The sequence below is a fragment of the Bos indicus genome, chromosome 10, assembly GCF_029378745.1.
Source record: "Bos indicus isolate NIAB-ARS_2022 breed Sahiwal x Tharparkar chromosome 10, NIAB-ARS_B.indTharparkar_mat_pri_1.0, whole genome shotgun sequence".
In the NCBI taxonomy this organism is placed as follows: domain Eukaryota; kingdom Metazoa; phylum Chordata; class Mammalia; order Artiodactyla; family Bovidae; genus Bos; species Bos indicus.
In genome coordinates, this window is record NC_091769.1 from 37,933,586 (window position 1) to 37,958,219 (window position 24,634).

Here is a 24,634-nt window from a genome sequence, read left to right on the forward strand (position 1 = left end):
GGCCCCCACTCAAGTTTCTGATTTAGAGGCCTGGAGGGGCCCACATATTTGTATTTCTGGGAAGTCCCAGGTGATTGTGAGGCTGCTGGTCTGGAGACCACTTTGAAAACCACTGTTGAGATAACTAGTAGAAAGCAGGCATATGGAAAAGAATCTAAATACTAATGAGTTCACTAATTCATTAGCTGCCTGTCTCTAATTCCTTTCTTATTGCCTGCCTAAAGTAAGCTTTTAAGGTTCACACAGACCAGCGTTGTTTCCTGAATTGGGCCTGTTGCTGTTTAGCTGAGTAGCCTTTAACTCAGCATCTTCCAGGGCTCCAGGCTTTCCTCCCTGCTTGCTTATCTATCTCACCTCACATGGAGCTGAGTGTCTGAAGTAGCTGCTTACCTTGGGACTCAGCTTCCTGTAGCAGTGCTTTTGTTGAGCCATACCTGATGGGTGCAGAAAGGTAAGACATTTCTTAAAACTTTTTTGGTTCCCAAGTATTTAGAACTTTCAGAATTTCCTATAGTATGTTAGATTCTAAGGACAGATGAAGAAAAAAGGTTCAGATGCAAAAACTTATTGACTTGGATGAGCTGAGGGGAAGGGCAGGTCACAGCCTGACTCAGCAGCAGTGTGACTGGAGTGGTATGTGGTATGGGAGACATCCCATTTTTACCCTTCTGTGCTGACAGGACCTACTGTAACGGCACACAGCAGACCTCTTTAGGCCCAGAGCCTCTTACCTAGGTAGCTTCCTTGGGTTGGAGACCTCTTTGACAGCTGAGAACTTCTCCTCTAAGAAATACACACACATGCACAGACAGATTTTGTGTCACTTCAAGAGGGTTCACTGAGTTCCCTTCTCCTTTCCCTGGCAGAGACTGAATCTCTCTGCACACACTGCCAAAGTAGAAAAACCATGAATTTTACAGGAATGAATTTCATGCACATTATCAAAGTAGTGCTTTCTTAGAATCAGTGCACCATTTATAGATGTAGAATGCTTCTGTTCTGAGTTAACTCAAAACATCCCCAACTCCCGCCGCCCCACAAAAACAAGCATCCCAAGGGCTGGTGAGTAGAAATTTCACACATTCTAAACCTTTAAAGGGAGCTGCACAGAAGTTAATGCTGTTGGCAGTGAGTTAATAAGGGCCCCAGGCTCTCTGGCTTGCAGGTCTCACATACGGGAACATTTAGTCTCTGCTGAGTGGCCAAGCCACTAGGACAGCTCTACCCTGTCAATACCCACCTCCAAGCCCACCTGAGACCTCGCAGCCTTCTATAGGGACGAATAAGGTGAAAATGACAAGAAGCCCTCAGTAAAGAAAACAGTTTATTTTAAAAAAGCTCTAGTGTTCTGCCCGTGCTTGGCCCCTGGATGGAGCTAGAGTCAAAAGTTACTACCTGCACGGGACTGAAGGCAGGCAGGGTGCAAGGTAAAAGGCAGGTTTCTGTCGGGCGAGCCCCACATCTGTTGTACATTTTTAAGGAGATGGCAGTCCAGCTCCTGGTGGTAAGAAAATGTAGACTCCCAAAATTCATGTTAACTTTACTCACAAGTTAAGGAGAAGTCAGTTGCCTTTGTCATGATTTTCCAAACCACAAAGCTTTAAGAGATACTGGGGTAGCAGCAAGTGGGGCTCAAATCTTGTGTCAACAAGTCCCCATGGGTCATTTCACTTAGTATCCAAGTAATAAAGCCAACTCTTCTTCTCCAGGACTGGAATCTCTAGGTTTTTCCACCATAATCCTGAATCCAGTGACCCCCTCCTTCTTCCTCTCGGACTTGGGATGGTCAGCCATCCGTGGGATGCCAGGCAGCCACACTCTTCCTTCAAATGTGAGCAGGAAGCCTGATGACAGACCGAGCTACTTTCAAAGCAGAACGGGTCACAGTGGGCACTTGGGGTGGCTCTGGGGCCTCCTCCTGAGGCACAGTCAGGCTGGGGTTCCAGCGCTCTGGTGAGATGCCTAAAGTAGGGACACTTTCCAGCCCTAGCTCTGGGCCAGCACAGTTCCCCGGTTTGGTTGTACCAGTTCACAAGCTCTTAGCTGGGTTTCTGGCACATGGGGCTCAGCTGAAAACAGGTTGAACAATGTTGCTAATTCTTCAGAGAAATCCTGGAATAAGCAGAAAGGTGACTGAAAAAGCAGACGCATGATTCTAACACCCTTTTTACTAAAAATCAGTCCCAAATGTGAAGCCCTAGCTAAGCAGTGAGTAGACAACCTAGGTATTTTTTTTCCCCAACTGCCTTGTACATGGAAATGGACTTGTCCTGTTAGTACTCTAGGATGCTCAAGTTGAACAGGGCGAGCCTGTATTGGGAGGCTCAGAACCACTAATGAGTACTTCATATGCACATTATTTCATCTTGAAAAACCCCATAAGGTCTAAGTTATTCCCATTTTATGGATGAAGAAACTACTTTGCCCTAAATCACATTAGGAACTGACTAAGATTAAAATCCAGATTATCCTGATTATAAACACCCACAGTTGGGAACTCCCTAGCAATCCAGTGGTTAGGACTCCGCAGTTTCACTGCCAGGGCCTAGGTTCAGTCCCTGACCCTGCAAGACAAGCAGTGTGGCCAGAAACAACCCCACCATCAGAGGGGTTTGCCAGAGGTATGCCATGCTTTCTATCTATCTGCCATCTTCCCTTCCTCCACGGACACAGTCCTTCATATAACAGCTACTTAAATGTGAAGGAGGTGCCCTAGAGCAGCCATTTCATTTCAGGGTGGGCTTCAAGACATCTGACAATATTCACTGAGCTTTGGAAGATCCTCAGGATGCCAGGCCCTATCACCTGCCCCTCTTTCAGGATAAAAGGGACATGACACCTATTCTCTCCAGATAGAACATGAAGGCTTCTTACCCCTGGCCACTGGGCCTCATAGAGGCTGTCCAGGCAAGCCTTTATCTCCATCCGTTTCATCAGATCTTTCTCTACCAGCTCCCGGAGCAAGAAGAGCAGCAGGTCCCACTGCAATACACATGGAGAAAGAGCTCAGGGGGCTAAGAGGACTGCACAGCGAGCCTGATACAGAGGACAGAGCTGCTGAGGGAGGAGGGGAGATGAGACTGAGGAGTCTCTCTGAGTGTACAGGAGAAAATAAGTACAGCCCCAGAAAAGGGGACTAAACCAGCTAATAACATTTGGGGCAGTGGGTGTAAAAGATGATTACAGAGGCTTCTAAGCCTGCCGGCCAGCCCCCGTCCACCTTCTCTGGCTCACCTCCTTCGGCCGAGTGTCTGCCAGAAGCGCCACGTTTCTTGGCCTTAGTAGCAGCTGTAGGGGAACTGGCACCTGAAAGTCATCCTTCCACAGGGAGAGCAGCATGAGCAGGAGCCTCCGAGCCTGCCCCCTCTCCAGCTGGTGCTGTGCCGGAGGCCCCAGGATGGGAATCTGATCTGCAACTGTGGGAAGAGAGAAAAGCCAAGCTTTAGAAGTGGAGGCAGGGTCATGTGTCCCTGGGAGGAAGAAGAGCAGAAGAAAGCTGTTTTCTAATCTTGCTTGTACCCAACCCAGAGAACTGGGGGATCTGGCAACAGAGGGCTGTGATAAAAAGGAGCCATACCAAGGAGGGACGCTAACTCCACAGAGCACTTTGCCAGATGCTGCTCAGCCGGTGGGCACAGGAACTGTGGGGGAAAAACAGGAGTCCCTGGACATTAGCACCATAATTCAAGCAGCAGCCCTGGGCCAGTGCAGCTCTGATTACCAGTCACCAGACGAGGATACGAAAGAAGAGCATCATGCCATGTCTCACCTGGCGGCACCGCAGCATCTGGCCCAGGTGGCCTAGAAGCTGCTCCAGATACTCAGGGGCAACGCCCTCCTCAGGGTCCCGGGGCCCCACAGCCAAGGAGAGCACGTCCTGGAGAGAGGAAGGGTGGATGCAACATAAGGCTTCAGGCCAGGCCAGGGCCAAGGAGGCCACAGAGAATGTGGCTTGGGATGGGGATCAGCCAGTGGAGAGAGGCAGAAAGAAAAGGAAGACAGGGCTCTGGGGTGAAGTAATGGGCCAAGGTGCCCTTAGACTTGGGACTTGGGCAGGGCAGGGCAGGACAGCACAGCTGGGAGAAGCAACCAAGTGGACAACAGAGGGAACAGATGGAATAGATAAGCCAAGGGACAGTGTGCTGCCAGAGCTCGAGATGCCGTACCAAGCCAGTTCTGAAAGCATTTATGTCCTACCACGTACACGTGGTATTTTCTGTCCCTCATGATTCTCCGTTCATTTTCTCAGGAGAGTCGAGGCCTCAGGACAGAAATCATCTGTGTATTGAAAACTGTAGCTAATGGCTGCTGAGAGTTTCCTTCTCCGTCTTATATACTCTCGAACTTCAGTCAGTCCTTTTTTGTCCCTAGTTTTAAATCTTTGTTACAACACTACTACCCCAACTCTGGGCCAGTTACTAGCTTAGGTCCCTGTCCCAGTCATTCCAATTCTGCAGCTGAGCATGAAAACAGCCCCAATTTGTGAATGAATGAATGTGGCTATGTGCCAATAAAATTTTATTTACAAAAACAAGCAGCAGGTTGGATTTGGCCCACGAATTGTTCACTGATTCCTGTTCTAGACAGTATAAATTCTTTTTATCAAATGAAGAGCACTGATTATTCTTACTGCCTGTAACCAAACAAGCATCATCTCCCCCAAAGGAGAGTGCTTCTGAAATACTGTCCCAATACTGGGATGACTGTTCCTTAGAACTTTCCTACTGCACTAGATAGCCATTCCCTACTCCACTCCCGATACCATCTATGTACCATGTACTCAGTCAACCATTTTCACATCTACCCTCTTCCCTTTGACCCTTTTGGGTGATTCAAGTATAAAAGTCAGAGAAAAGCAATTACTAAAACTATTCAATTTGGTCCTGCCTAACTCTATTCAGTAACAAAATGGAAACTAGCTGGACAACACAGAAAGCTGCTACACAAATACTGGAGCTGAGGAAGAAAGAAGGGCGACGGAAAAGAGCAGGGAGCAGGAGGAGGGGAGCCGAAGGGAGTAGGGAGCTGTGTACTTTTATCTCGGAGATGAGGTGGGAGGGGAGGGGAGCATGGTGCTCACAGGCACGGGAGCAGCCCCTCCGCTCCCCCCGGGCAGCTGGCTCAGGACCCTGGGCGCGAAGCGTGCGACTCACGGCCGCTTTCACCTCCCTTCTGATCAGTGCTGCAAGTCAGAGGGAGGACAGAGAAGCGGTCACCAAAGCAGCCCTGCATAGGCTCACCATGCCAACCCCTGCCCTTCCCTGTTACCAACTGGGCCTGAGTCCTGTCTTCCCCCAAGTGGCCTCCAACTTCCTGCCAGTCCACTTGAAAAACCTGGTCAGTCACTCCCCTTCCCTGGACCTTACCTGTGATGTTGGCTGACAACCATGCACAGGCTTTCTCTGTTGCAAGGCTCACAGCAATGTTCTCTGCACTGCTTAGAACCTGTGACACAGAAGTAGTTTTGAGTCGGGGGCAAGTTAGGACAGTGGTGAATGCCCAAGTCCAGGACTGGCCCGCCTGCCGCCTCATGTGCATGTTGAGACACACAGCCCCACAGCACTCCTCCCCCACCACCCCAGCTCACCACCCCCAGGACTACTTCCTACGTACGGCTGCCGGGGTCTCCTCAGGAAGCAGTGCCCTCACGGCACCTGGACTCTTCTTTTGGCAGAACCTGAAAGGAGACAGAGGTCAGTGATGTCTGGAGACATCAGCTGGGTCCCTGAGGGCACCAATCCACTGAGCTGGGAGAGCTCTGCCACAGGGGAGGGCGTGCTCAGCTCTGTGGGCCCAGCCCAGATGCCAGGAGACTGGACAGCCAACCACATGCCCTTCCAATTCAACTCTAAACTTGGGTCCTTAAACCTCTAAAAACCAAGATAAGAGCCTACAAAGCAGGCAAAAATAGAATGACAAAAGCAGGGTGGGAGAGGACATGGAATAAACAATATAAGAAAAAAAAAGGACAGGAAAGTAAAGGCTAAGAGAAGAGTGGAGATGAGAGGATCCAAATAGACTGGCATCTTACTCCCGCCCCTGGGTCAACGCCTGGGCCCCGTGAGGGCACAGCTGGGAACACAAGATCTCCAACAGCTGGGCTGGATCGCCCCCTTCCTGTCCCTGTGTCACCAGCTGCTCTTGAAGAAGCGATTCTGCCTGGCGCACCAGCTCTGCCACCAGCGTGGCCCTGCAGCAGGAACAGCAAGAGGTAGTTGGGAAGGCTGAATTGGAAAGGGGCTGCAAATTCAAGCAAACCAGGTCAGAATAACTTGAAAGAATGTTAGCCATTTCAGCCTCCCCCATCCCACTGGGCCCTTGTCCTCTATTACCCGCTGTCCCCACCCCTCAGCTGACTTTCCTCAGTTTGGCAACAAGGTGTTAAAGGGGGAAAATAAGGAAATGAGCCTGGGACCTGCAACACCTTCATTCCCAACCCCCTCAACTCAGACTCACTTGATATGCTTGACACAGTTAGAACCAATTCTCTCTGCCACAAACTCCACGGTCCTGCGCAGGGAGGGCGGATGGTTGTGGAAAAAGGCTTGGGCCAGCTGTGCCTGTGGGAAGGAGGGAGCAGTGCAGGGAAGGGCTCCCTTTCCCTTACCCATGGGGTGGCCCCTGCTTCCACCCTGCCCCTTACCTGCAGCCCCTGTGTGGTCTGGGGAGGCTGGGCTCCCAGGCCCGTGGTGGTGGTGGGGGTGATTTTCCTGACGAAGCCCCCACTCCGTCCACTGCTGCCCGACACCCATGAAGCGAGCAGTTTGCGGAGCTCTCCTGCATCAAAGAAGCCCAAGTGCTTAGTTCCAAAACTGTCCCACCCACCCAAGCATCCAGACTAGCATTTGTGGAATAGACAGAACGAGGCATCAGGGCCCGCCTAAGCATAGAACAAAGTACGAGGGTGCTGGGCCCATGGGGTGCCTTTTGGGTTCTCATGAAGGGGCAGGCCAAGGACCAAGGACCCTCGGGGAAGAGTATGCTCACCAATATAAGGGCAGCAAGTGTAGAGCAGCTGCTGGTCCACCACAGGCATGCTGTCCTGGGGGAGAGAACAGGTCAGTCTGGGGAAGGCAAGTTTCCCTTCCTCCCAGAAATGGGGCGGTCAGGTTAGGGAATTACGTGAGACTTAAGCTTATATTCTGGCTTGTGTTGCTGGGCCTGCCGGCAGGCAGGCTACCTCCCTTACTCTTGTGGTCCCCATGGCTCTGGCTGGACCCCAACACTTACCAAGCCATGCTCTGAGGCTACTGTGTCCACCTCTAAGACATCCAACTGACCCTCTTCCAGAAAGAATAGGTCCTCTGGGACTGTGGGAATCTGGCAAGAGATTAGGGCAGTGCCAGCCAGCACTTTAGGGGTTCATCACACCTCCGACCTCATGGCCCCAGGGTTTAAGACAACCAGGTTCAAAGCCACCTTCCTCTATGGCAACCCCATCCTTCCTCCTCTGGGCCTTTAGCATCTGGCCCCGCTCTCTGTCAGAGTCCTACACTTCCCCTTTGCCCATTTCCAGCCACAGTAGTCATGCCCCCTTTCCCCAACCTGGACCCTCATTCCACCAACCTGGAAAAGCCAGCCTAGGACAGCAAGCAGCAACAGCTTGTTCAGGAAACACATCTCTCCTTCACTTTCCTTTGACAAGATCAAGCTCCTAAAAGGTAAATGAGGGTGTGAGTGGAATCTGTGCAATGAAAGAAATGGAATGGAGTTTAAAAAAAAAAGCTATCACTGGGAAGGTGATTCTCAAAAGGAGACCTAAAAGGGACTGCTGTTGTGTAGGCAACCAGGTCTCATCACCTCTCCCAGATCTGTACTCACTCTTAGCTGGGCCACAGTAGGAATAGAAAAGGGCCAAAGTGCAAATAACTGCCCACTGTCTGTCCTTGTGGATCAAGGCCTGGCCTCTCCCCTGAGGGTCAGCTACAGCTATGGAAGTACACAGGAAGCACAAGCTGCTTGGCCCTCTTCAAAAAGCAGCAGCCTCAGCAACATTCTCCCTGCACCCTTTTCTCAAGCCTTGCCCTCTCTTGACTCACCGATGCAGGTGCAGCAGGAGAGTGAAGACGCTGCGGTAATAGTCCAGCATGGGGACAATGTGGTCAGCAAGAGAAAGGAACTCCACCAGCCAGGGCACTGTGAGCACTGCTCGGCGTGCCCGCAGCCCCTGCTGCAGCAGAGCTCGCACATCCAGGACTGGGGGCACCTGGGAGGGCCAGGGTCAGTCAGGGGCTGGGGAAAGCCTTCTAACACCATTGCCGTGCGGCTCCTCCCAGCTCCCTCCTTACCAGCACCCCCATTCACCTGGCTCCTCAGGGACAGAATGGAGTCCTGGAGTTCACGGGTCAGGGGTGGTTCAGGCCCCCGGTATGGCAGGAAAGCAACAAAGCCCAAGAATTTGGCCAGAAGCCTTAGGCTGAGCAGCACCACAGCAAACTGCCTCCGTTCACCCTGCAGGCCATCAAGAAGTAAGAGGTCCTAAGCATTAGGCTTCTAGAACAAAACCACAACTGTTACAGACTTCTTGAAAATACCCTTTCCCCTCTAGAGCAGAGCCTCCCTTCTTCTGCTTTCTAACCTGCCAGTCCACGTCTGACTCCCCGTCCTCATCACTAGGCTCAGGCTGAGGAAGGGCGAGGCTGTTGAGTTCTCGGATCTTCAAACTCAGACTATCCATGAGATGCTGATTAAACTGGAAGCTATGAAGGGAAGGGGGGAAAAAGGTACTAGAAGAGGTGCAGGAAGGATAATAGAGGTGGTGTTCCAGACAGAAAGGCTCAGCAGGGCAGACATAGGAGGTCAAGGAACAAGGAGTTTACCTTCGTAGGTGAGAGAGTGAGAAGGGAAATGGAAGCAGGAAGTGTGGGTTAGAAGGAGGCCGGGCATCCCCCAGTCCCACCCGCTGACATTCCAGGCCAAGGAGAGCAAACTCTTGCCCTTCTGGGAACACAAACCTCTTCAGGCCTCTGCCCCCACTCTCGGCAAGACAGGGGACCTTTACCTGCTGGCACTCAAGATGAAGTCCCTGAAGAAGCCCTGACAGCCTGGGAAGGTAGGGGGTGGGCAGGGGCCCCCACTGCTCTGAGGGGCCACAAGCCGTTCCTGTAGGCGCCGCAACCGCCCCAGCTTGTCAGCTCCAAGCATATTTAACACATCCGGAGCCTCACCCAAGACAGTGCCCCCAGCACCACCAGGACTCTGACACATCTGGGGCAGGGGGAGGAGGAGAGAAATCGATAAACCAGTGAGTTTTTCTGGAAAAGAAGGGCTGAAGAAAATGAGGAAGCAGTGAACAATACGGGATGCCCACCCTATATTGTGTGCCACAGATATATTTTTTGAGGTCTGCATTATATTCTTATTTTTACAGGTGAAGAAACTGAAATTTTAAGATTCAACATCTGCATAGGGTCACAAGAGCTAGGATTTGAAACCAGACCTAACCCTGCGCTCTTTCCGCCACACCACAAAGCAAGGGCAAGAAAGCAGGGAGGGACTGAAGGAGGGCCAGGACAGCCGGGTGTGTGAGGGGGCCCACGGAGGCAGGAGGTGTAAGGCAGGAGAGCGCTCTGGCTCGCAAGCTTCCACCACCACCCAAAGAGCAGAACTCTCGTTCACTCTTCAGCCAAGGACCTGCCTGTTCTCCTGGCCTGTCCCAAAGTGCCAGCCATTCCTTGGCACCTATAATACATACTGTCCACTGGAGACAGATCTCCTGCTGGAGCAGTTACCTGGAGAAGTTGTTTTTGGAAAAGTCGAACAAAATGGCTGTGGCTGCAGGCTGCAGAGAGTTGACCCATCATGGCTCTGAGGAATAAGAGGCAGGGATGGAGTGTGATGGGAGGAAGAAGGGGAGAAAGATCTGAGAGAACAAGCCAATCCTTGAGACTTTCAGCCCTCTACCAGGGGCCTGAGCAGCCTTCTGCCAGAGCTGGCTGGCACAAGGATATGGGGAAAGGTAAAGGATACTTTCCTTAGCACCAAGATCCCTCAAGGCTAGAGATACACTTACTGAAACTGTCAGTCGCTCAGTCATGTCCGACTCTTTGCGACCCCATGAGCTGTAGCCTGCCAGGCTCCTCTGTCCATTGGGATTTCCCAGGCAAGAATACTGGAATGGGTTGCCATTTCCTTCTCCAGGGGATCTTCCTGACCCCGAGACAGAATCTGGGTCTCCTGCATTGCAGGCAGGTTCTTTACCATCTGAGCAACCAGGAAGCCCTTAACCTTACACTTAACCAAATATGGAATAAGACCACCCTTCTCATCTTCAGTCTACACTGACTGCCAGTGAGCTTCATGACCAACGTGGATGGGAGATCACCAGACAAGAGGACATTCTTTCTGTATCCTAGTTATCCAGCTACGCAAAGTTATCTGTATTGTCAGATTAGATGATGGAGAAAATAGAGGTTGGAAAGGGTCTAAGCCAGTGACGGGCCTAAACTCACACAACCTGGCATAAGAGTGTTCCACTTTATCAATCATTTGCAATCACAGAGCAAGTATAAACGATTTCTGAGTAGAAGGAGTTGGAGAAACAAATCCCTTTTGAGTAGAGGCAGAGGTGGCAGTAACTAAGAGATTAAGGAAGACAGAAAACAGCTTTGTGCTAGAAGGAGTTCGGGGTGGGGAGAGAAGCCTTTCTCTAATCAGTTACCCCAAAAACCACTAAGTTGCTCACTGCTGGAAGCAAGAAAAAGTGACCAGTGTATGAGCACATACCTGATCCTGCTGCCCAAGCCCTTCTCAAAATCCCAGCCAGGCTCCTCATGGCGATCTTCCCACTCTCGAAGTACCTCGTAAAACACATCCCTGGCAGACACATAAGATGTCTGATCAACTGAAGCACAGTTGGCTTAACTCATTCTCAGGAGTGCCTTCTCTAGCTCAGAACTGAGGACAGGACCATTCACAGCTCCATTCCTTATCCTCTCCAAGGTTCTCTATGTGATAATCCCACAGACCCGACAGCAGCACACCACAGGCTTCACATGCTTCTGTGGGCAGTTAAGGCTGATCTGGCACTCTCATCTGAGAACCCTGTGACCAAAGTCATTGCACCTGCGTGAAAGCTGCTACTGTCAGAGGTGTGAGTCCATGGGCATGAAACAGAATGAGGCTAAGTGGCCCTTAAGATGTTTGCTATGCAGGGCCTGGTGGTGCTAAACTACACCCGTTAGGACCAAACAAACTAGTTTCTATGAAAACAACATAGGCTGCCTGTCCCGGAGAAAATGCTGCTTCATCCCCTCCCCCAAAGTCCCCTTTTCTCATCACCTCTGTTTTTTGAAAGTATGAAAGGCTCGGTCACTGGAGAAGTTAGCACGATTGTCAGTTTCTGGCTGAAAGGAGACAGCTTGAGCAGAAGGTGGCATCGCCAGAGAGACCTAAAACAGTGACATTAGGGACTGAAAGCAGAGTTCATGCTCAGAAAACTTCATCCCCATATTCTAGTCCAGAATTTTAGGCCACATGACACTACAGTGGTGTGAGCTGGGCCGCCTGAATTATGAGACTGGGAAGGGTCAGATCCAGGCTAGAAGAGGTGTAAGATGGGGTCACTACCTTGGCAACACTGCCCTCATAGGCAGCTCGGAGGCAGCCTTGCAGAGCTGGTGAGAAACACAGTAACCGCTCGTTCTCAGCCAACAGCTTCAATGTCCCTTTGTCCAAGTGGGAAAGAATGCTACAGGGATAAGAGCACACACGACTGAGAATGGGACAGACTGCAAGTAGGCAGCTGGCATCTGCACACCACAGTGTGCTACCTGGAGCACAGAGCAGGCACATAAAGAAAAGTCATGGGCCAAGGATTAAAGATGATAAAGGCAAAGGGAAGGGAAACGAGACCCCACAGAGCAGCTAACGACAGCAAAGCAGAAACAGTAGACAAACCCAAAGGTCAGCTACCAAGACTACTGGGGGCAGTTTGATTCTTTCAAGGGCTTAATTCATAGCTTTGACACGAAACTGAAGGTTACACGTAGGAAAAAGTCTAAGGTCACTACACCTGTGTCAAGCACAAGCATGCTTCCGAAGTAGCCAGAGAATCAAGTGAATAATGCGAATAAGGTTCAAATGCCTCAGCTGGGGAAACTTACTGAAATTGACGTTCCAAAACCTTCACTGCAAAGAAGACACAATCATGGACACTCTGGAACAGAGGGCTTTCCAGGGAATCTAGGACAGTACCAAGCTATTGGTTAAAAACAATTTCATTTCCAGACATCATTTCTCAAAAAGAGGCTTGTTCACCAACCTACAGCTCCTGGAGTTGTTTCAAGGTCACTGTCTTTGGCAGCCACCATCCTCCGGGCAGTAAGGAGCTGAAGGACGAAGAAAAGCTCCAAGAAGAGGTTTGGTACCAGGTTCTCTGGTTAAAAAGGAAACTCCAGGGTATTGAACGCCAGTCAAAACAAAGGCTCAGTTCTACACATCTTATCAATTATTTTACCCTGTAGTTCTACAAGTGTCTTCATTCCAGGGCTCTGTTCTCACTCACCTGCAATGCATGAAGAGTAGACAAGGGCAACCAGCTCCAGACGGTGGTGGGAAGATACTCTGGCAGGGTCAGCGGGTTCAGCTGTGAGGTGTCCTGTCCGGCTGGGGTGAGGAGATCCTGATTCTAGGGTGGGACAGGCAGGAGTAGGTGACTGCTGCAGCTGCTTAGAGCTACCAGAGAAAGAGAAATGTCATGAGCAGTCAGCATGGCTTCTCCTCCGCAGCCACACTCAGGTTCCTTAGAGACATGTCCACAGCCCAAGAAACAGACCCAGGGTTCCCAGGAGACAAATTAATCACAGGGAGAAGCCCTGCAAATCCCCCCCAAAGGAAGCTGACATCCCCGGGAGCAACAAAGCCATACCGCTCCTTCCTGAGCATCTCCCGCTCCTCTTGCAGACTTCTGCACCCTGAGGGAAGCCCATGGCCCCAAGGGCTAGTGTCTAGGACTGAGGGTTGGGAACTGGGAACACAGCTGATTGGGGGTGAGGTGAAGCAAGTCTTGGGCTTGGACAATGATCGCTCTTCGCTCACTGGAGTTGGGTTGATCCTGCGGGAAGGCTTGGTCCTGTTGAAGAGCAGCCATAGGTTTTCCTAATTCCCATCTTCAAGCATCTCCCCCTCCACCATAACATCTAGCAACCCTTGCAAAATGCCCCTCACCCCGTAGATATTTCACCCCCTACTTTCTTGTCATTACCACGCTCTACTACAGAGCACCCAGCCTTAATTTTTTAACTCCCCTAGCACAGCCATATTTTAGAGGGCTCATTCTCACCCTGCAGAGCCGAGGGGAACGGAGCCCACGGGAGGGAACTCCTCCAGGTTGCTGAGGTTTGGCGGATCAGAGCGCGCGAGGCTGGGGCTGCTGGGGCTGCCAGAGCTCCTGGGCCTCCGGCCCCCGGCCCAGGGCAGGCACTCCCCGCTGACCCCCTCCTCCGGGCCCCCGGGGCCGCGGCCTCGCTCGCGGGCCGGCCCCGGGCCCCGCCTCCTGCCCCCACGGCGGGCCGAAGGGGCGTCAGCGGTGGTGGCGCTCGAAGCCTCGATCGGAGGGAAGAGCTGGTTGCGCGCTCCGCGGCCGCCCCGCGGCGGCCCCCCGGATCTCCCTGGCAAGCCTGTCGAGGAGCCCGGGGCCTTGGCGGGGGTTGGGGGGCCCTGCGGGAGGACGCGGCTGCTCTGTTCCCTCAGGAAGTTCAGCAGGAATGGCACGAATTCCTTCCGCAGTGGCCGAAGTGAGCTCAGCGCCGCCGCCTCCCTGGGGTCATCCTGAGGGAGAAGTGGCGAGGGGCGACAGTCAGTCAGCTGCAGTGCCGGCGCAGGGCCGCGGGCAGCCGGGGCCGCGGGGCGCGCTGAGGCTGGCGGGCGGCCGGGGCAGCGGCCCCTAGTTGGAGCGCACTCGGCCCCGGCTGACAGCCAGGCACTCTAGAGGAATGGGACGGGAGGAGCGGTATGTCCCGCGGGAAGCAGCTTCAGGCCAGGCTGGGGGCGTGTCGGCGCTGTTACCTCCGAACTCTGGGCGCTGCGCGCGATCCACCGCACAGCGGCTGCGACCGACAGCTCCTCTCGCAGCAGCGACTCCAAAACGGCCGCCATCCCGGTCAGGGCGCTCTGAGGCGACTGCGCAGGCGCCGGCGCGCCACGGGCGCCCTGGGAAGGGCGGGCCCGGCGCCGCGGGGCGACCGTTGGGCCGCGGGGCGGAGCGGGCAGGGCCGGGGGCGGGACCGGGGCCGCCGCCGCCGACGGCGGGGCTTCCCCGCACTGAGGCTAGACTTGGGCCTTGGCTCCTGACAAGAGGCCCAGTGGCCTGTCAAGTGCAGCGTGCTGCTGTCGGTGAAGCCGGGCCCCGGCTGCCCTGGCCCGAGGGTGACCTGCCGGGACTCGGGGACGCGGCGGGGAAGACCAAGGGTCCGGGAGAGCGGCCGGACCGTAAAGGTGAACTACTCTCCGGAGAAGATGCCTACATCTACGATAAGCGCATTCTTTTCTTTCAAGTTTTCTAGATTCAATCGTCACTACCCTAAAGAAATTACGATAAAGTTTGCTTAACTTCATTTTGACCTTGCCTTTCTCAAAAGCTGAGTTTTCAATCCCCTGCCCACTCGTTTTCCAGCACCCACCAACAACTGATCGATCATTTAAGACTTTAAGACGGAGGGGCTTTTTAGGATCCTCAGCCCACAACCCTTAAAAGTGCCGCCACCCTGCACACAGAATCGCCGTCTTTATTATCCCTTATACGTTACACAAGGTTAATAGTTCAGCTACTTTGCAGTTATTAATAGGCATACATATGATTAGTTTCTGGTAGCTTGTTATTTCTTAATTTTTTTTATTTCAAAAAATACGAGAATCACCTCTTTGGATGTTGCTGCTCACTGAGAACTCAAGAAAGGGAAACCGGGCTGAGAAAAACAAATGGCACTAATATTTCAGGCCAAACCAAATCAGGAAGGGTGAAGCAGTGCCCGCATGAAAGCCTCCTGAGAGGTCCCTTGGTTCAAAGGACAAGGAAAAAGAGGGGATGCTGGAAAGCAGAAATCACTCCAGTGATACAGGGACGTTTCCTGCAGAGAAGGGAAAAATACCTCCCAACAGCGATACAATGATGGGTTGAAACAGAGCTTTTAACACTTTCAGTTTTATTACATGGGGAACCCTCTCCTCACATCTCTGAACCCTGGTTGTTGTCTGCAGGGGAAATTGAATACCTAGTTTCTATTCCAGCGCTTCTTTTTCTAGGTCACTTCTGGATGTGGTACTGCATTTATAGAACACTTTCTGCTCCCTGTTGATCCTGTGACCTCCGGTGCATTCAATAACCTTTAAATTAGAAAAATATTTCTCACCTCTGAAATCCAAACCATCACACAAATAGAACTAGAGTTTGCATGCGGAATGAATATTTTATTACTAGATTATAAAAATAAAATACAAAATAATTTTAAAACAGAACTTAAAACACTGTACAAAGCTTTAATATGATACAAATGGGAAAATTAAATAAATAATTACACTTTTATGTACAGATGGCCTATACAAAAGCACTCATGTTTCTGCCAATACTCTATGTCCTTGGTTGCCTGAGCAAAAATGCATAAAGAGGGCTGCTTGGAGGGGAAAGGGATACAATACAATACCTTTGGAGGTATTTCAAAGAGCAGTTTCTCATCAGTGATTTCATGAAGAGAAAAAAGGGAGAAAACTATGGAACTGTTAAATTACTCTAACTTGTCTTACTCGATGAGTGAATTCTTCTGGTTTGTGGTTCCATCTGATTTAAAAGATGCCAGTAGTTAGAAACTTTCAAGATTTACATCTAATTCAAAATTAGGTGCTTCTCAACTCTCTCTTTTTTCCTAAAAGCTGTAAACTTGTAAGTAAATGACCCAATGACATCAGCACTTGGTTATTTTAGGAAAGGAGTCAGGAGGGGAACCAGGAACTGTGCATGAGCAGTGAGGAAGCGTGAGCCTGGGTCATCTGTTTTTTTCGTTACTCAGTTCACAAGTTCACACAATCCAATTTCAGAGCCCCAGTGGTACACGTTGTATTTCCTTTAGCTTCCTCTATTTGTATTTCTGAATTAGTGAACTAATTTATCTAACTGATGAATAGTTTAAAAAGAAAAAAATCCCAAGGGCTTTCCCTTCCCTGTGTTGATCCCTAAAATATACTCTGGTAGGTTTGTTTATCCCTTGTGGATGAGAAGAACACCCAGACAGACCCCAGGGATGCTGAAGTTCCATATAGGAATTTTTAAGGATTTGAACTGTATATTTTAAGGGGTGGGGGGGGAGGAATATATGGCAGGGGTAGTCTATATAAAAATTAGATTTACCCAGTGTTTTTAACTTGGTGAGTGAACACTTATGTACACAACATGAAACAATATTAAACTACTGAAAAGAAAGAGAAAATTTCCTATCATTAGTGTGTAAAATTATGTCAGCAAGTTCTATAGTCACATGGGCTCAAAGGTCTGCCTCATGGAATCCCATTCTCTCAGTCAAGGAACCCAGAATCCCTGACCCAGAGCATCCATACTGTCACTTCAATTAAAGAGGCAGATCCTGTTAAAGTTTCACAGGGCAATGAAGAAAAAGGCTTCACCTCCTTTACATGTCTCCTTAAGACCAAGAATCCAGCAAAATCTATGGAAATAATCATCAAATCATTACTGAGTAAAGGTTTTTACTTGGCTCTTTAGTGTTTTAAGATTGTGGATCAGGTCAAGGTGACTTTGATCTTGTCACATACTCTGATTCTTGGATCTGCTTAAGGGAAGTAATTAAACATCAAGCTTATGTTAGTTTTAAAATTTGGAACAGATAACCACAACTGAACTAGAAAATATACTGATGGGTCAAGAATATAATTTCAAGAATTTGAGGTGTGTAGCATCCAAATTTCCCTTTAAATCAATAGGGGGATCCTTGTCCCATTTGCTGGAGTTACCTAAGAACTATATGAATTCCCCATTTATTGCCTGCAGTTCTCCCTAGCAGTGCTGGCAAGAGATTCTGCAGTATCCTGAGTCTAACTGGCTTAAATTTCTCATGATTCCAGAGAGACAGCCAAACTCTGGAGAATATCCAATGATATGTTTCCACACTACTCCCACATCCTTGAATTCTATACCAGAGTTCATCCCACTGGATGAAGTGGGACGTCCTAACAACCACCTGGGGTTTCCCATGAACTACTCTTTCTGTATGTCTGTGGATTAGAACTGCCTCTTGTTCCCATCTCTAAGTTAAGGTCTAAATATGCACCTGTGATTCCTGAACTTGGGTAAATATTGACATGTGAGGACTACCACAGTGGTTACATGCCTTAATCCTGAATACTTTGTTAGAACACAGATGATGTTCTGCAAACAACTGTCTATAGTACCAAACTCAAGAAAATTAAACACAGTTGTCATCAACCATTCTATCTCCTCAGTGATACAGGTGCTGAAATCTCTCTCCTTTAGGCAAAGTCCCAACACATGTGTGGTAAATACATATAAACAGAAATGGGCAGATTTTAAAACAATGAATGCATACAACTTCATTCCAAAACACATAAACATGACAAAAGAAATAGTTCCCTGACATATGTCACGCTTTAATATCAGGAATGAAAAAGTTTTAAAATGTGAAAATTCTGACCTTCAAGGCTAAATCTAGACTTATCTACAAATAAATGTGTTTTCAAGTAGCCAAAGTAAGATGCATTTTTCCCTTAAGCCACTAAATTCTGAATTCTAGATCCTTTTTCTCCTATCACCAATTCTAATGTTAGATTAAGAATGTAGTTCCTAGAACAAAGAATCCTCTGCTCTTGAGGGAAGAAGCATCTGTTTTTAATTCAAAGCTATTGGATATATAAAAACTAGTTATGGTTTTAACTATCTGTGTCTGGGTTTATAAAACATGCACCAACATTTTCCTTTGTCAATTAAATATAACCATAGAAACATTCACATAAAAATCTGTGGCCTGGAAGGAATCTCTGATGATTACAGAAGAACCTCAAGTTCCTGTAGTGGCTAAGAGTGACACAGAGAGACACTGCACCCTAGTCCACTGGATTCGTAAGCAGCTGAGATTTGTTTAGTGTTTCAAAAGCAAATACAGAGTGGATAATGGCAACAGTGGGTCTCAATTACCATTTTGCTAGTTATTTAGGACTTGATTAACTTGGCAACTTAAAAAATAAGTTTCACTTCACAACATGCAACTTAAAAACCAGAATGTAACTATGCTGCTGTCAGCAAGGCCGGCTTGCACACCACAGCTGAGAGTAACAGTGTCTATTTAAGACTCACCATTCAAGCGTGTTTATAATCTGTGCTTTACAGTTAAATTTGCTATGACCCAATTTTCATTCTTTGTTCACTATACGTTAGAGTTAAATGCCTTTAAGCTGTGCAAAAGACTGCTGTGTGGAATTTTAATATTTCAAACAATCTATACACCCTGGAGATTTGGCAGCATAATTTAGGAGTAAGCTACCTAAAGAGACTGAGCTATGGCTAATTTCATCTTCTGCTCCACCCAAGTAATTCCAGAGACTGGACAAGGGAGGGTAAGGGCAAGTGTGACAAGGTAACTAACCATTTTGTTGTGATAGGAGAATCTAGGAGGCACTTGGTTTTCAAAAGGTAATTTTAACTTTTTCCCCATACTACTCTTAATATAGTTTGGCTTGACTTTAAAGAATAGCCAAGTCCCTCATTTTAGAATAACCAAACTGTTTCAGAATTACTTGGATGACCTATGTCACTGAAGTGTGAAATATGCCACCACTAAAAAAAATAATAAATTTAAAAAGAACAATAACAACAAAACCCAATTCATTTTCTGTATCATACAGAAATAAAAACAAAAACCCTTGTGCCAAAAGTGCTTTGCTCAGGGCTGCCAACTTCTCTTTTTGGCCCAAGACATCTAAAACCATAGAGGTTTTTTTTTTTTTTTTTTTTTAAAAAGCAGAGTAAATCTCTATACAAGACAGTCCTTTTAAGTGGATATATTAGTACATGAGATATAATTAATCTTTTTTGAAAGTATCCAAGCAGAAATATCTTTGGTTAACTCTTTTTCTCTATGTGCAAAATAAAACATTCTTACACAGCAAAGTTTTCTCTCTGGATCTTGAGTTTGTCAGTGCCATTTAGAAAAAGGGGCAACACAGTGGAAAAGTTGGGAGAAAAACGGAAGGACTCAAGAGAGAGAGAAAACATTCAGCTGCCATGTTGTCATCACTATCAGGTTTAACTAGCAGAGACGTGCCCGTAAGAAGTGAAATAGCATACTTCATACTGTTTGCAGCCTCATCAGTTTTTCAAATAGTTACCACAAGCACATTTCTGATTAGAGGGGTCAGGATTTAAAGCTGGCTACTTTTAGCACAATTTTGCTAATACAACAGGAAAAACAAGATAATTTCTTAATTACAGATTACTTCTTACCTCCACCCTGCCCCTGACAAAGTGAGATGAAAAGAGGAAAGCAGAATGGTAATTTTTTAAGAGATTAAAAAAAAAATCTATTTATAGTAGACCCATGATTATCAACCCAGGTTATCCACTCTAACCATAGGAGAGAATTATGTGATTAACATGACAAACCTCTGAATCAGTATTACAAGCTGTTCTAGTACTTTTTCCCCTATTAAAATTTTTTAAAAATGAAAATTAAATAACCTATCTTGGCCTGTTAAAGACTGCCAACCTTTGCACTATATACAAGGAAGGCAAAAAGGATCTGAAGTGTCACATGCCAAGAACAGATTTTCAGAAATGAAGATAGGCAAGGCCCAAGTGTACACGAGGCACACAATAAAAAGTAATCTCACCATCTGTGATCTTGAAATTACAAATGGAGAATGAGAAAGAATGAGTTTATATAAGCATATGTTTCTCTATATATTTATAAATATTTATATAATTTACCATGAAGACATGCAAGTAGTGTTTTAGCAACTATTATACAATATAATACAGAAGGATTGGTCTTCCAATATTACAGTTGCTTTAGTTAAACAGCAAATATGTCTTATCTACTGCATTCCTCTGTAGTCTTGAAACTGGAGAGAAATTAAGATGCCACATTATGCTACATTTCTTATGGGAGACCATATATGCCTCAATAGTGTTTTGAGTTTTTTGTTTGTTTTTTTCAAAAAGCTCGACACAGATAAAGAGAACAAGAAAAGTTCAGTCAGTGCAGCTTCAGGGCAGCTTTGATGCAGCATTAGAGTATGTTCACCTGGTGAGGAAATATCTTTCTTTTTCTGTTTTCCAATTCAACCATATTAGGTTTGGCAGCAAACACAAGGTCAAAGCAAAAGCACAGATGTTTGCTAGAAGGCAGATTTCAACAGCAAGCAGACCAATTTACCTGACCTTAATGAGGTCTTTACAACACAAAAACTACAAAGTATAAAAGAGCTCATTTAAAAAATCTAGTCTAATTTAACTTTGATTGATTCCTCTTAGCAAAGAGTGAGATCAGAACAAATATGATCCTCCTTACAGCTTTATAAATTAAGATTACGTGTAAATCAGGTCAAGAAGCCCAAATATTCAAACTAAAACACAGGAGAAGCAGGTAATAAAACCTTAAAAGATAAATACTGACCCTAAATTTATTTCCTCAGGTACTCATTCCTTATTGGCTAAACATATAAAATACAAAGTTTGATAATTTTAAGCCTCATCGTACCTAATTTCTTCCTATGTTTCTTTCTAAAGCTCTAAAAGCACAAAGTCACATTCCACAGCGATGTACTTTCCTGTATTGTCTTGGAGGTTAACAGTAGAAAGAGCTGGTACCTAGAATATTTAAGGAAGCAAGGTCTGCTACTCTGGTCAGTTTTCCTTCCACAAGGAGGAAACTAACAGAGGGGAGAGGGTTCTTCTATCTCAGAGAGTATTACTCTATACTCTGTCCCTCTCCCTAAAGCACTAAAGCCTGCAAAGTAGTTCTATTTAGACTTTTCCTTCCTTTACCTAAGTTTCAACAGTTATTTTTCACAATAAAAATATACTAAGAACTGTTGCTCCAAAGATAAATATTAGGAGGTTAAAAATAATTGGATTTTAAATTCTTAGCATGTGCTGCTAAAAGCATATTAGAATGTGTTAAAATAAGAGAGACTGGATCAGGTGCAAACACTAACTTTAAAAACTGTGAAATCCAAGGAGGGTACTAGGAATGACGCAAAGTCAGGGTGTGAACTCTCAATACATTAGATAAACTCACCAGCCCATGTATCCAAGCACTGGCTCCCCAGCACACACTTCTCACATACTCTTCATGCTGGACTTAAAATCTGACTCTCCAAGGTTGGGAAGTTTGGAAAGCAAATACTAGAAGTTTCACTTTTACTATATGATCTTTGAGTAGAGCCTTAAAAAAAAGCAGGCCATACCCCTTAAAATTCCAATCTACCACCTACCTTCAACATTTCTGTTTGGAAGGCATCTAAAAACTGAGAGCTCATTTAACCAGTTTCACCCCCTTCAATTTTGCTGGATGGCCCCTTCCTATGCAAAGACACTGATTCCTGATCTGCTTGCTGCCTGCCTTAGGTAATTTCTTATATTTGTATCTTCTTATAAATAATTTATCATGTTACTTTCTTTTGTGAGAGAAGATCAACACTGATTTTTTTCTTTTTTAAATAGACAGTACAGGGACACACATGCATCAGATTTAGGAGGAAGATCGCACACCTTTCAGAGGGCTGCGGCCCAGCTCCTATCTGCTGAGTTTACTGGCTGACTTACTCTTCCCTGGGGGGGCTTTAGTGCTGGCTGAGTGGTGGTGGAAGCTGCCGGATCCTTTCAGGCCATTCTTGCTGGGTTTGCAATGCTCCTGTTGGCAGGACCTCCTGGAGGAGGAAGATCCCGAGTGGCTGGGAGGTGACTTGCTTCTCCCCAGATGTGGGGATGAACTCCTCTGGTCATGGTGGGGCCGTCCAGCCCGAGATGGTGAGGAACTGGATGTGCGAGGCAAGGAAGAGCTTCGAGGAGAGGCACTGGGACTCCTGCGAGGGACAACTGGACTCTTGGGTGGTGTTTTTGGATTGTGAGGGGTTCCTGGACTCTTGCACTGCGTAGTGCTCCGGGGCTTCTGAGATCCATTTTGAAGAATTTGGGCCAGGCGGGAGAAAAGGTCTGAGTCAGAATTGCTACTCCCTAGGACTTTATATCTGCGGAGCCTTAAAAGAACAGAGAATAATTAGTTTCATTTTAATTCACTTCAGTTGAGACTAGAAAGTCACAATGTCCCCAGTCATAATATGTATGTGTGTGTGTGTTAATCGCTCAGTCGTGTCCGACTCTTTGTGACCCCATGGACGGTAGCCCACCAGGCTCCTTTGTCCATGGGATTCTCCAGGCAAGAATACTGGAGTGGGTTGCCATTTCCTTCTCCAATATGTAATATGTATGATGTGAGTCCAAATCAGGAAACAGAGGACGCAGAGTTACTCTTCCATGTATCAGCTGTATAACCCTGGACAAGTTACTTAAGCTCTCCCAGCTTTGAATGCGAATATCATCTATCTCACAAGGTTACTGAGCAGTCAAGCGCCGTAAAGGACTGAACTGATGTCGGCCATCCAGAAGCACTACATGCTGTTGGTCCCCTTCCTCTTAGAGCACGTTAGCTCTTCCCATTTCAGGATTCACTTCATGAAATGTCTCTAGCATGTTAGCACATGAGAGAGAGTAAACTATTTTATTTAGGCTTCTAGGACAGGGATTCTACATGCACTTATGCAAACATTAAACTCTACAATATGCCTTCAACACCAACTGTACTCACCAGCAGCAGGAACTGCAGATAAAAATATATTTCAACTTCTTTAATAATTTCCAAAAGAAAAGAGTAGTCACTGGTTTCTCTGGGCCTCAGTTTCTGCCCCTCACAATAGCCTGTGATTCAGGAGAGCTGGGTTTGGGGACTGACTGCCTCTCTTACTGGCAACCAAGCTTGGGCCCAGAATTCCAAATATAGAAAATATTCATATGAATAGCAGTGTCTCCTCTTCCCTAAATGTCTTTCTGTCTTGGCCTATCTAAAATCCATTCAGTATAAGAATTTAAACCTCAAACTGCTGACATGCCACTCCTTACAGAAGGAACCAGAAGAAAAACTTCCAACTTGTACTGGCACCTCAGGATGCAGGGGACATGTATAGCCACATCACCATCGTGGGTCAGAACAAGTTACTGTTTTTTTTTTTTTTTTTCCCCTCTAAATTTTCTCTCCTCTTTCTTCCCCATCATCTACCTATACTGACAAATGACGGGAATTCATTCTGGTTAAGCCTAACTTCATGGATCTTATAGTAAAACTAGAAGAATGGAGTAAGACAATGCCTCTGTGCCAGGACCTGTGTGGGAAAGCTGAGTTCCCACTGAATTCCCTGAGTTTCAGGCTGGTCAGCTGTGTAGTATCTGACACAATGCCACATGTTTGGCTTTGTTATCAAGTTACGAAGTTCTTACTTCTAAGGCAGATGCAAAGTTCTAAATAGTAGATGATAATTAAGATTTGGTCTTGAGCTGCAGTCCAAAGAGCTTAAGCCATAGATATACTATCTCTATTAAGCATAGACACCGAGCAAAAGAGAAGCGGGGGATGTGTGAATACTGTTCATGGAATCATCTTTTTAAAATGTCTCAGCTAAATGACTGCTGTTTATTCATCAGCGTTTTTCCTGTTCAAGTTTAGTTCCATGGTCATTTCAAGTCCAATGTTTACCTTCGAACCCGAAAGAAACCCTAAGGCAAGTCAAAACTGAACTTACTTTAGGAAAGGATAACAACTTCTGCTGAGTAATGATACAGATAGAACCTCACTTTAATATACTTCAGAAATCTTTGTAACAGATGGAGGCCTATTGTGTTATCTAAAACAGGCTATAATTTTCATGTAAATTTATTTTGATGTTCACTTTGCTTTTGTTAAAAGACTATCCTTTCACTTTCTTCTCCAAGGGTTTAGACCATTCTACTTTGTGAAAAGTGAGTAATGGCTCCAAGGAAAGTACTCTTAATTGGTTTCTTACTTCCCAATTATTTTCCCCTCTTCAAAATAAAATCACTCCCTGGTCAACTACAAATAAGAATATTTCAATAAACAAGCATACCATACAGTAAATATTAAGGCAATATCTTTATTATGTATGGTTGTATATATCATCAGATGTAGGGAAACTCCCTATAGGATTTTATTTAATTCATTATCATCAGGTAAATATAACTGTTACCAAGATCCATTCATCAAATTATAGACAAGTATTCTTCCCTAGAACTTGACATCATAATGACATCTGTTGTAACGGGATTCCGATTAGACAAAACTAGAAAATTACCAACTATCTTGTTAAAATGGACTGGGGAAGAGAAGCTTTGTCACATGCTAATAAAAGTTCTTGACATATGCTACCAGATTTCCTCCTCCCAAAACAATTAAGCAAATGTTTTACCCATCTTTCAGATAAGGAAATTTGGGTTCGTACTACTAGAAAGTGGAAGAGCTAAGAATTAACTGAAATCAAACTGAACACTTCAACTACACTGTGCTGTATGGCTTGGGAAAGACAGGGAGGGAAGTAGGTGATCAGA

The 24,634-nt window shown here is 46.8% G+C and overlaps 2 protein-coding genes across 17 annotated transcripts in view; both read right to left on the minus strand.

The window, feature by feature from the left end:
- Nucleotides 1–1,311: 1,311 nt before the first annotated feature.
- Nucleotides 1,312–14,134, minus strand: CDAN1 (codanin 1). 5 transcript variants are annotated; one of them, XM_019967821.2, is made up of 28 exons: nt 14,008–14,134; nt 13,283–13,770; nt 12,869–13,072; nt 12,506–12,675; nt 12,263–12,376; nt 12,105–12,183; nt 11,569–11,689; nt 11,281–11,390; nt 10,726–10,815; nt 9,732–9,807; nt 9,002–9,207; nt 8,579–8,699; nt 8,305–8,451; nt 8,040–8,206; nt 7,567–7,654; nt 7,231–7,320; nt 6,988–7,042; nt 6,644–6,777; nt 6,457–6,560; nt 6,032–6,190; nt 5,614–5,677; nt 5,367–5,445; nt 5,034–5,182; nt 3,770–3,877; nt 3,578–3,641; nt 3,235–3,416; nt 2,875–2,982; nt 1,312–2,112 (listed from the first exon to the last, which is right to left on the minus strand). In XM_019967821.2, exons 1-28 carry the CDS (start codon nt 14,095–14,097, stop codon nt 1,987–1,989), a joined length of 3,693 nt encoding a protein of 1,230 aa, XP_019823380.2. In that variant the 5' UTR covers nt 14,098–14,134; the 3' UTR covers nt 1,312–1,986. The 5 variants fall into 5 exon arrangements, with proteins under 5 accessions (XP_019823380.2, XP_070653465.1, XP_070653467.1 ...); XM_070797364.1 differs by lacking the exon at nt 7,231–7,320; XM_070797366.1 differs by lacking the exons at nt 1,312–2,112; nt 2,875–2,982; nt 3,578–3,641 and having other exon boundaries at nt 3,279–3,416.
- A 976-nt stretch (nt 14,135–15,110) lies between these two features.
- TTBK2 (tau tubulin kinase 2) overlaps nt 15,111–24,634 on the minus strand; it is a 137,199-nt gene continuing 127,675 nt past the window's right edge. For 11 of the 12 annotated variants that reach the window (XM_070797374.1, XM_019968613.2, XM_070797373.1 and 8 more), the window contains one exon: nt 15,388–22,218. In XM_070797374.1, the coding sequence (XP_070653475.1) occupies nt 21,756–22,218 (463 nt within the window). In that variant the 3' untranslated portion in view covers nt 15,388–21,755. Of the gene's footprint in view, nt 15,325–15,387; nt 22,219–24,634 lie in introns of those variants that run through there. The other variant, XM_070797370.1, reaches the window with a different exon arrangement.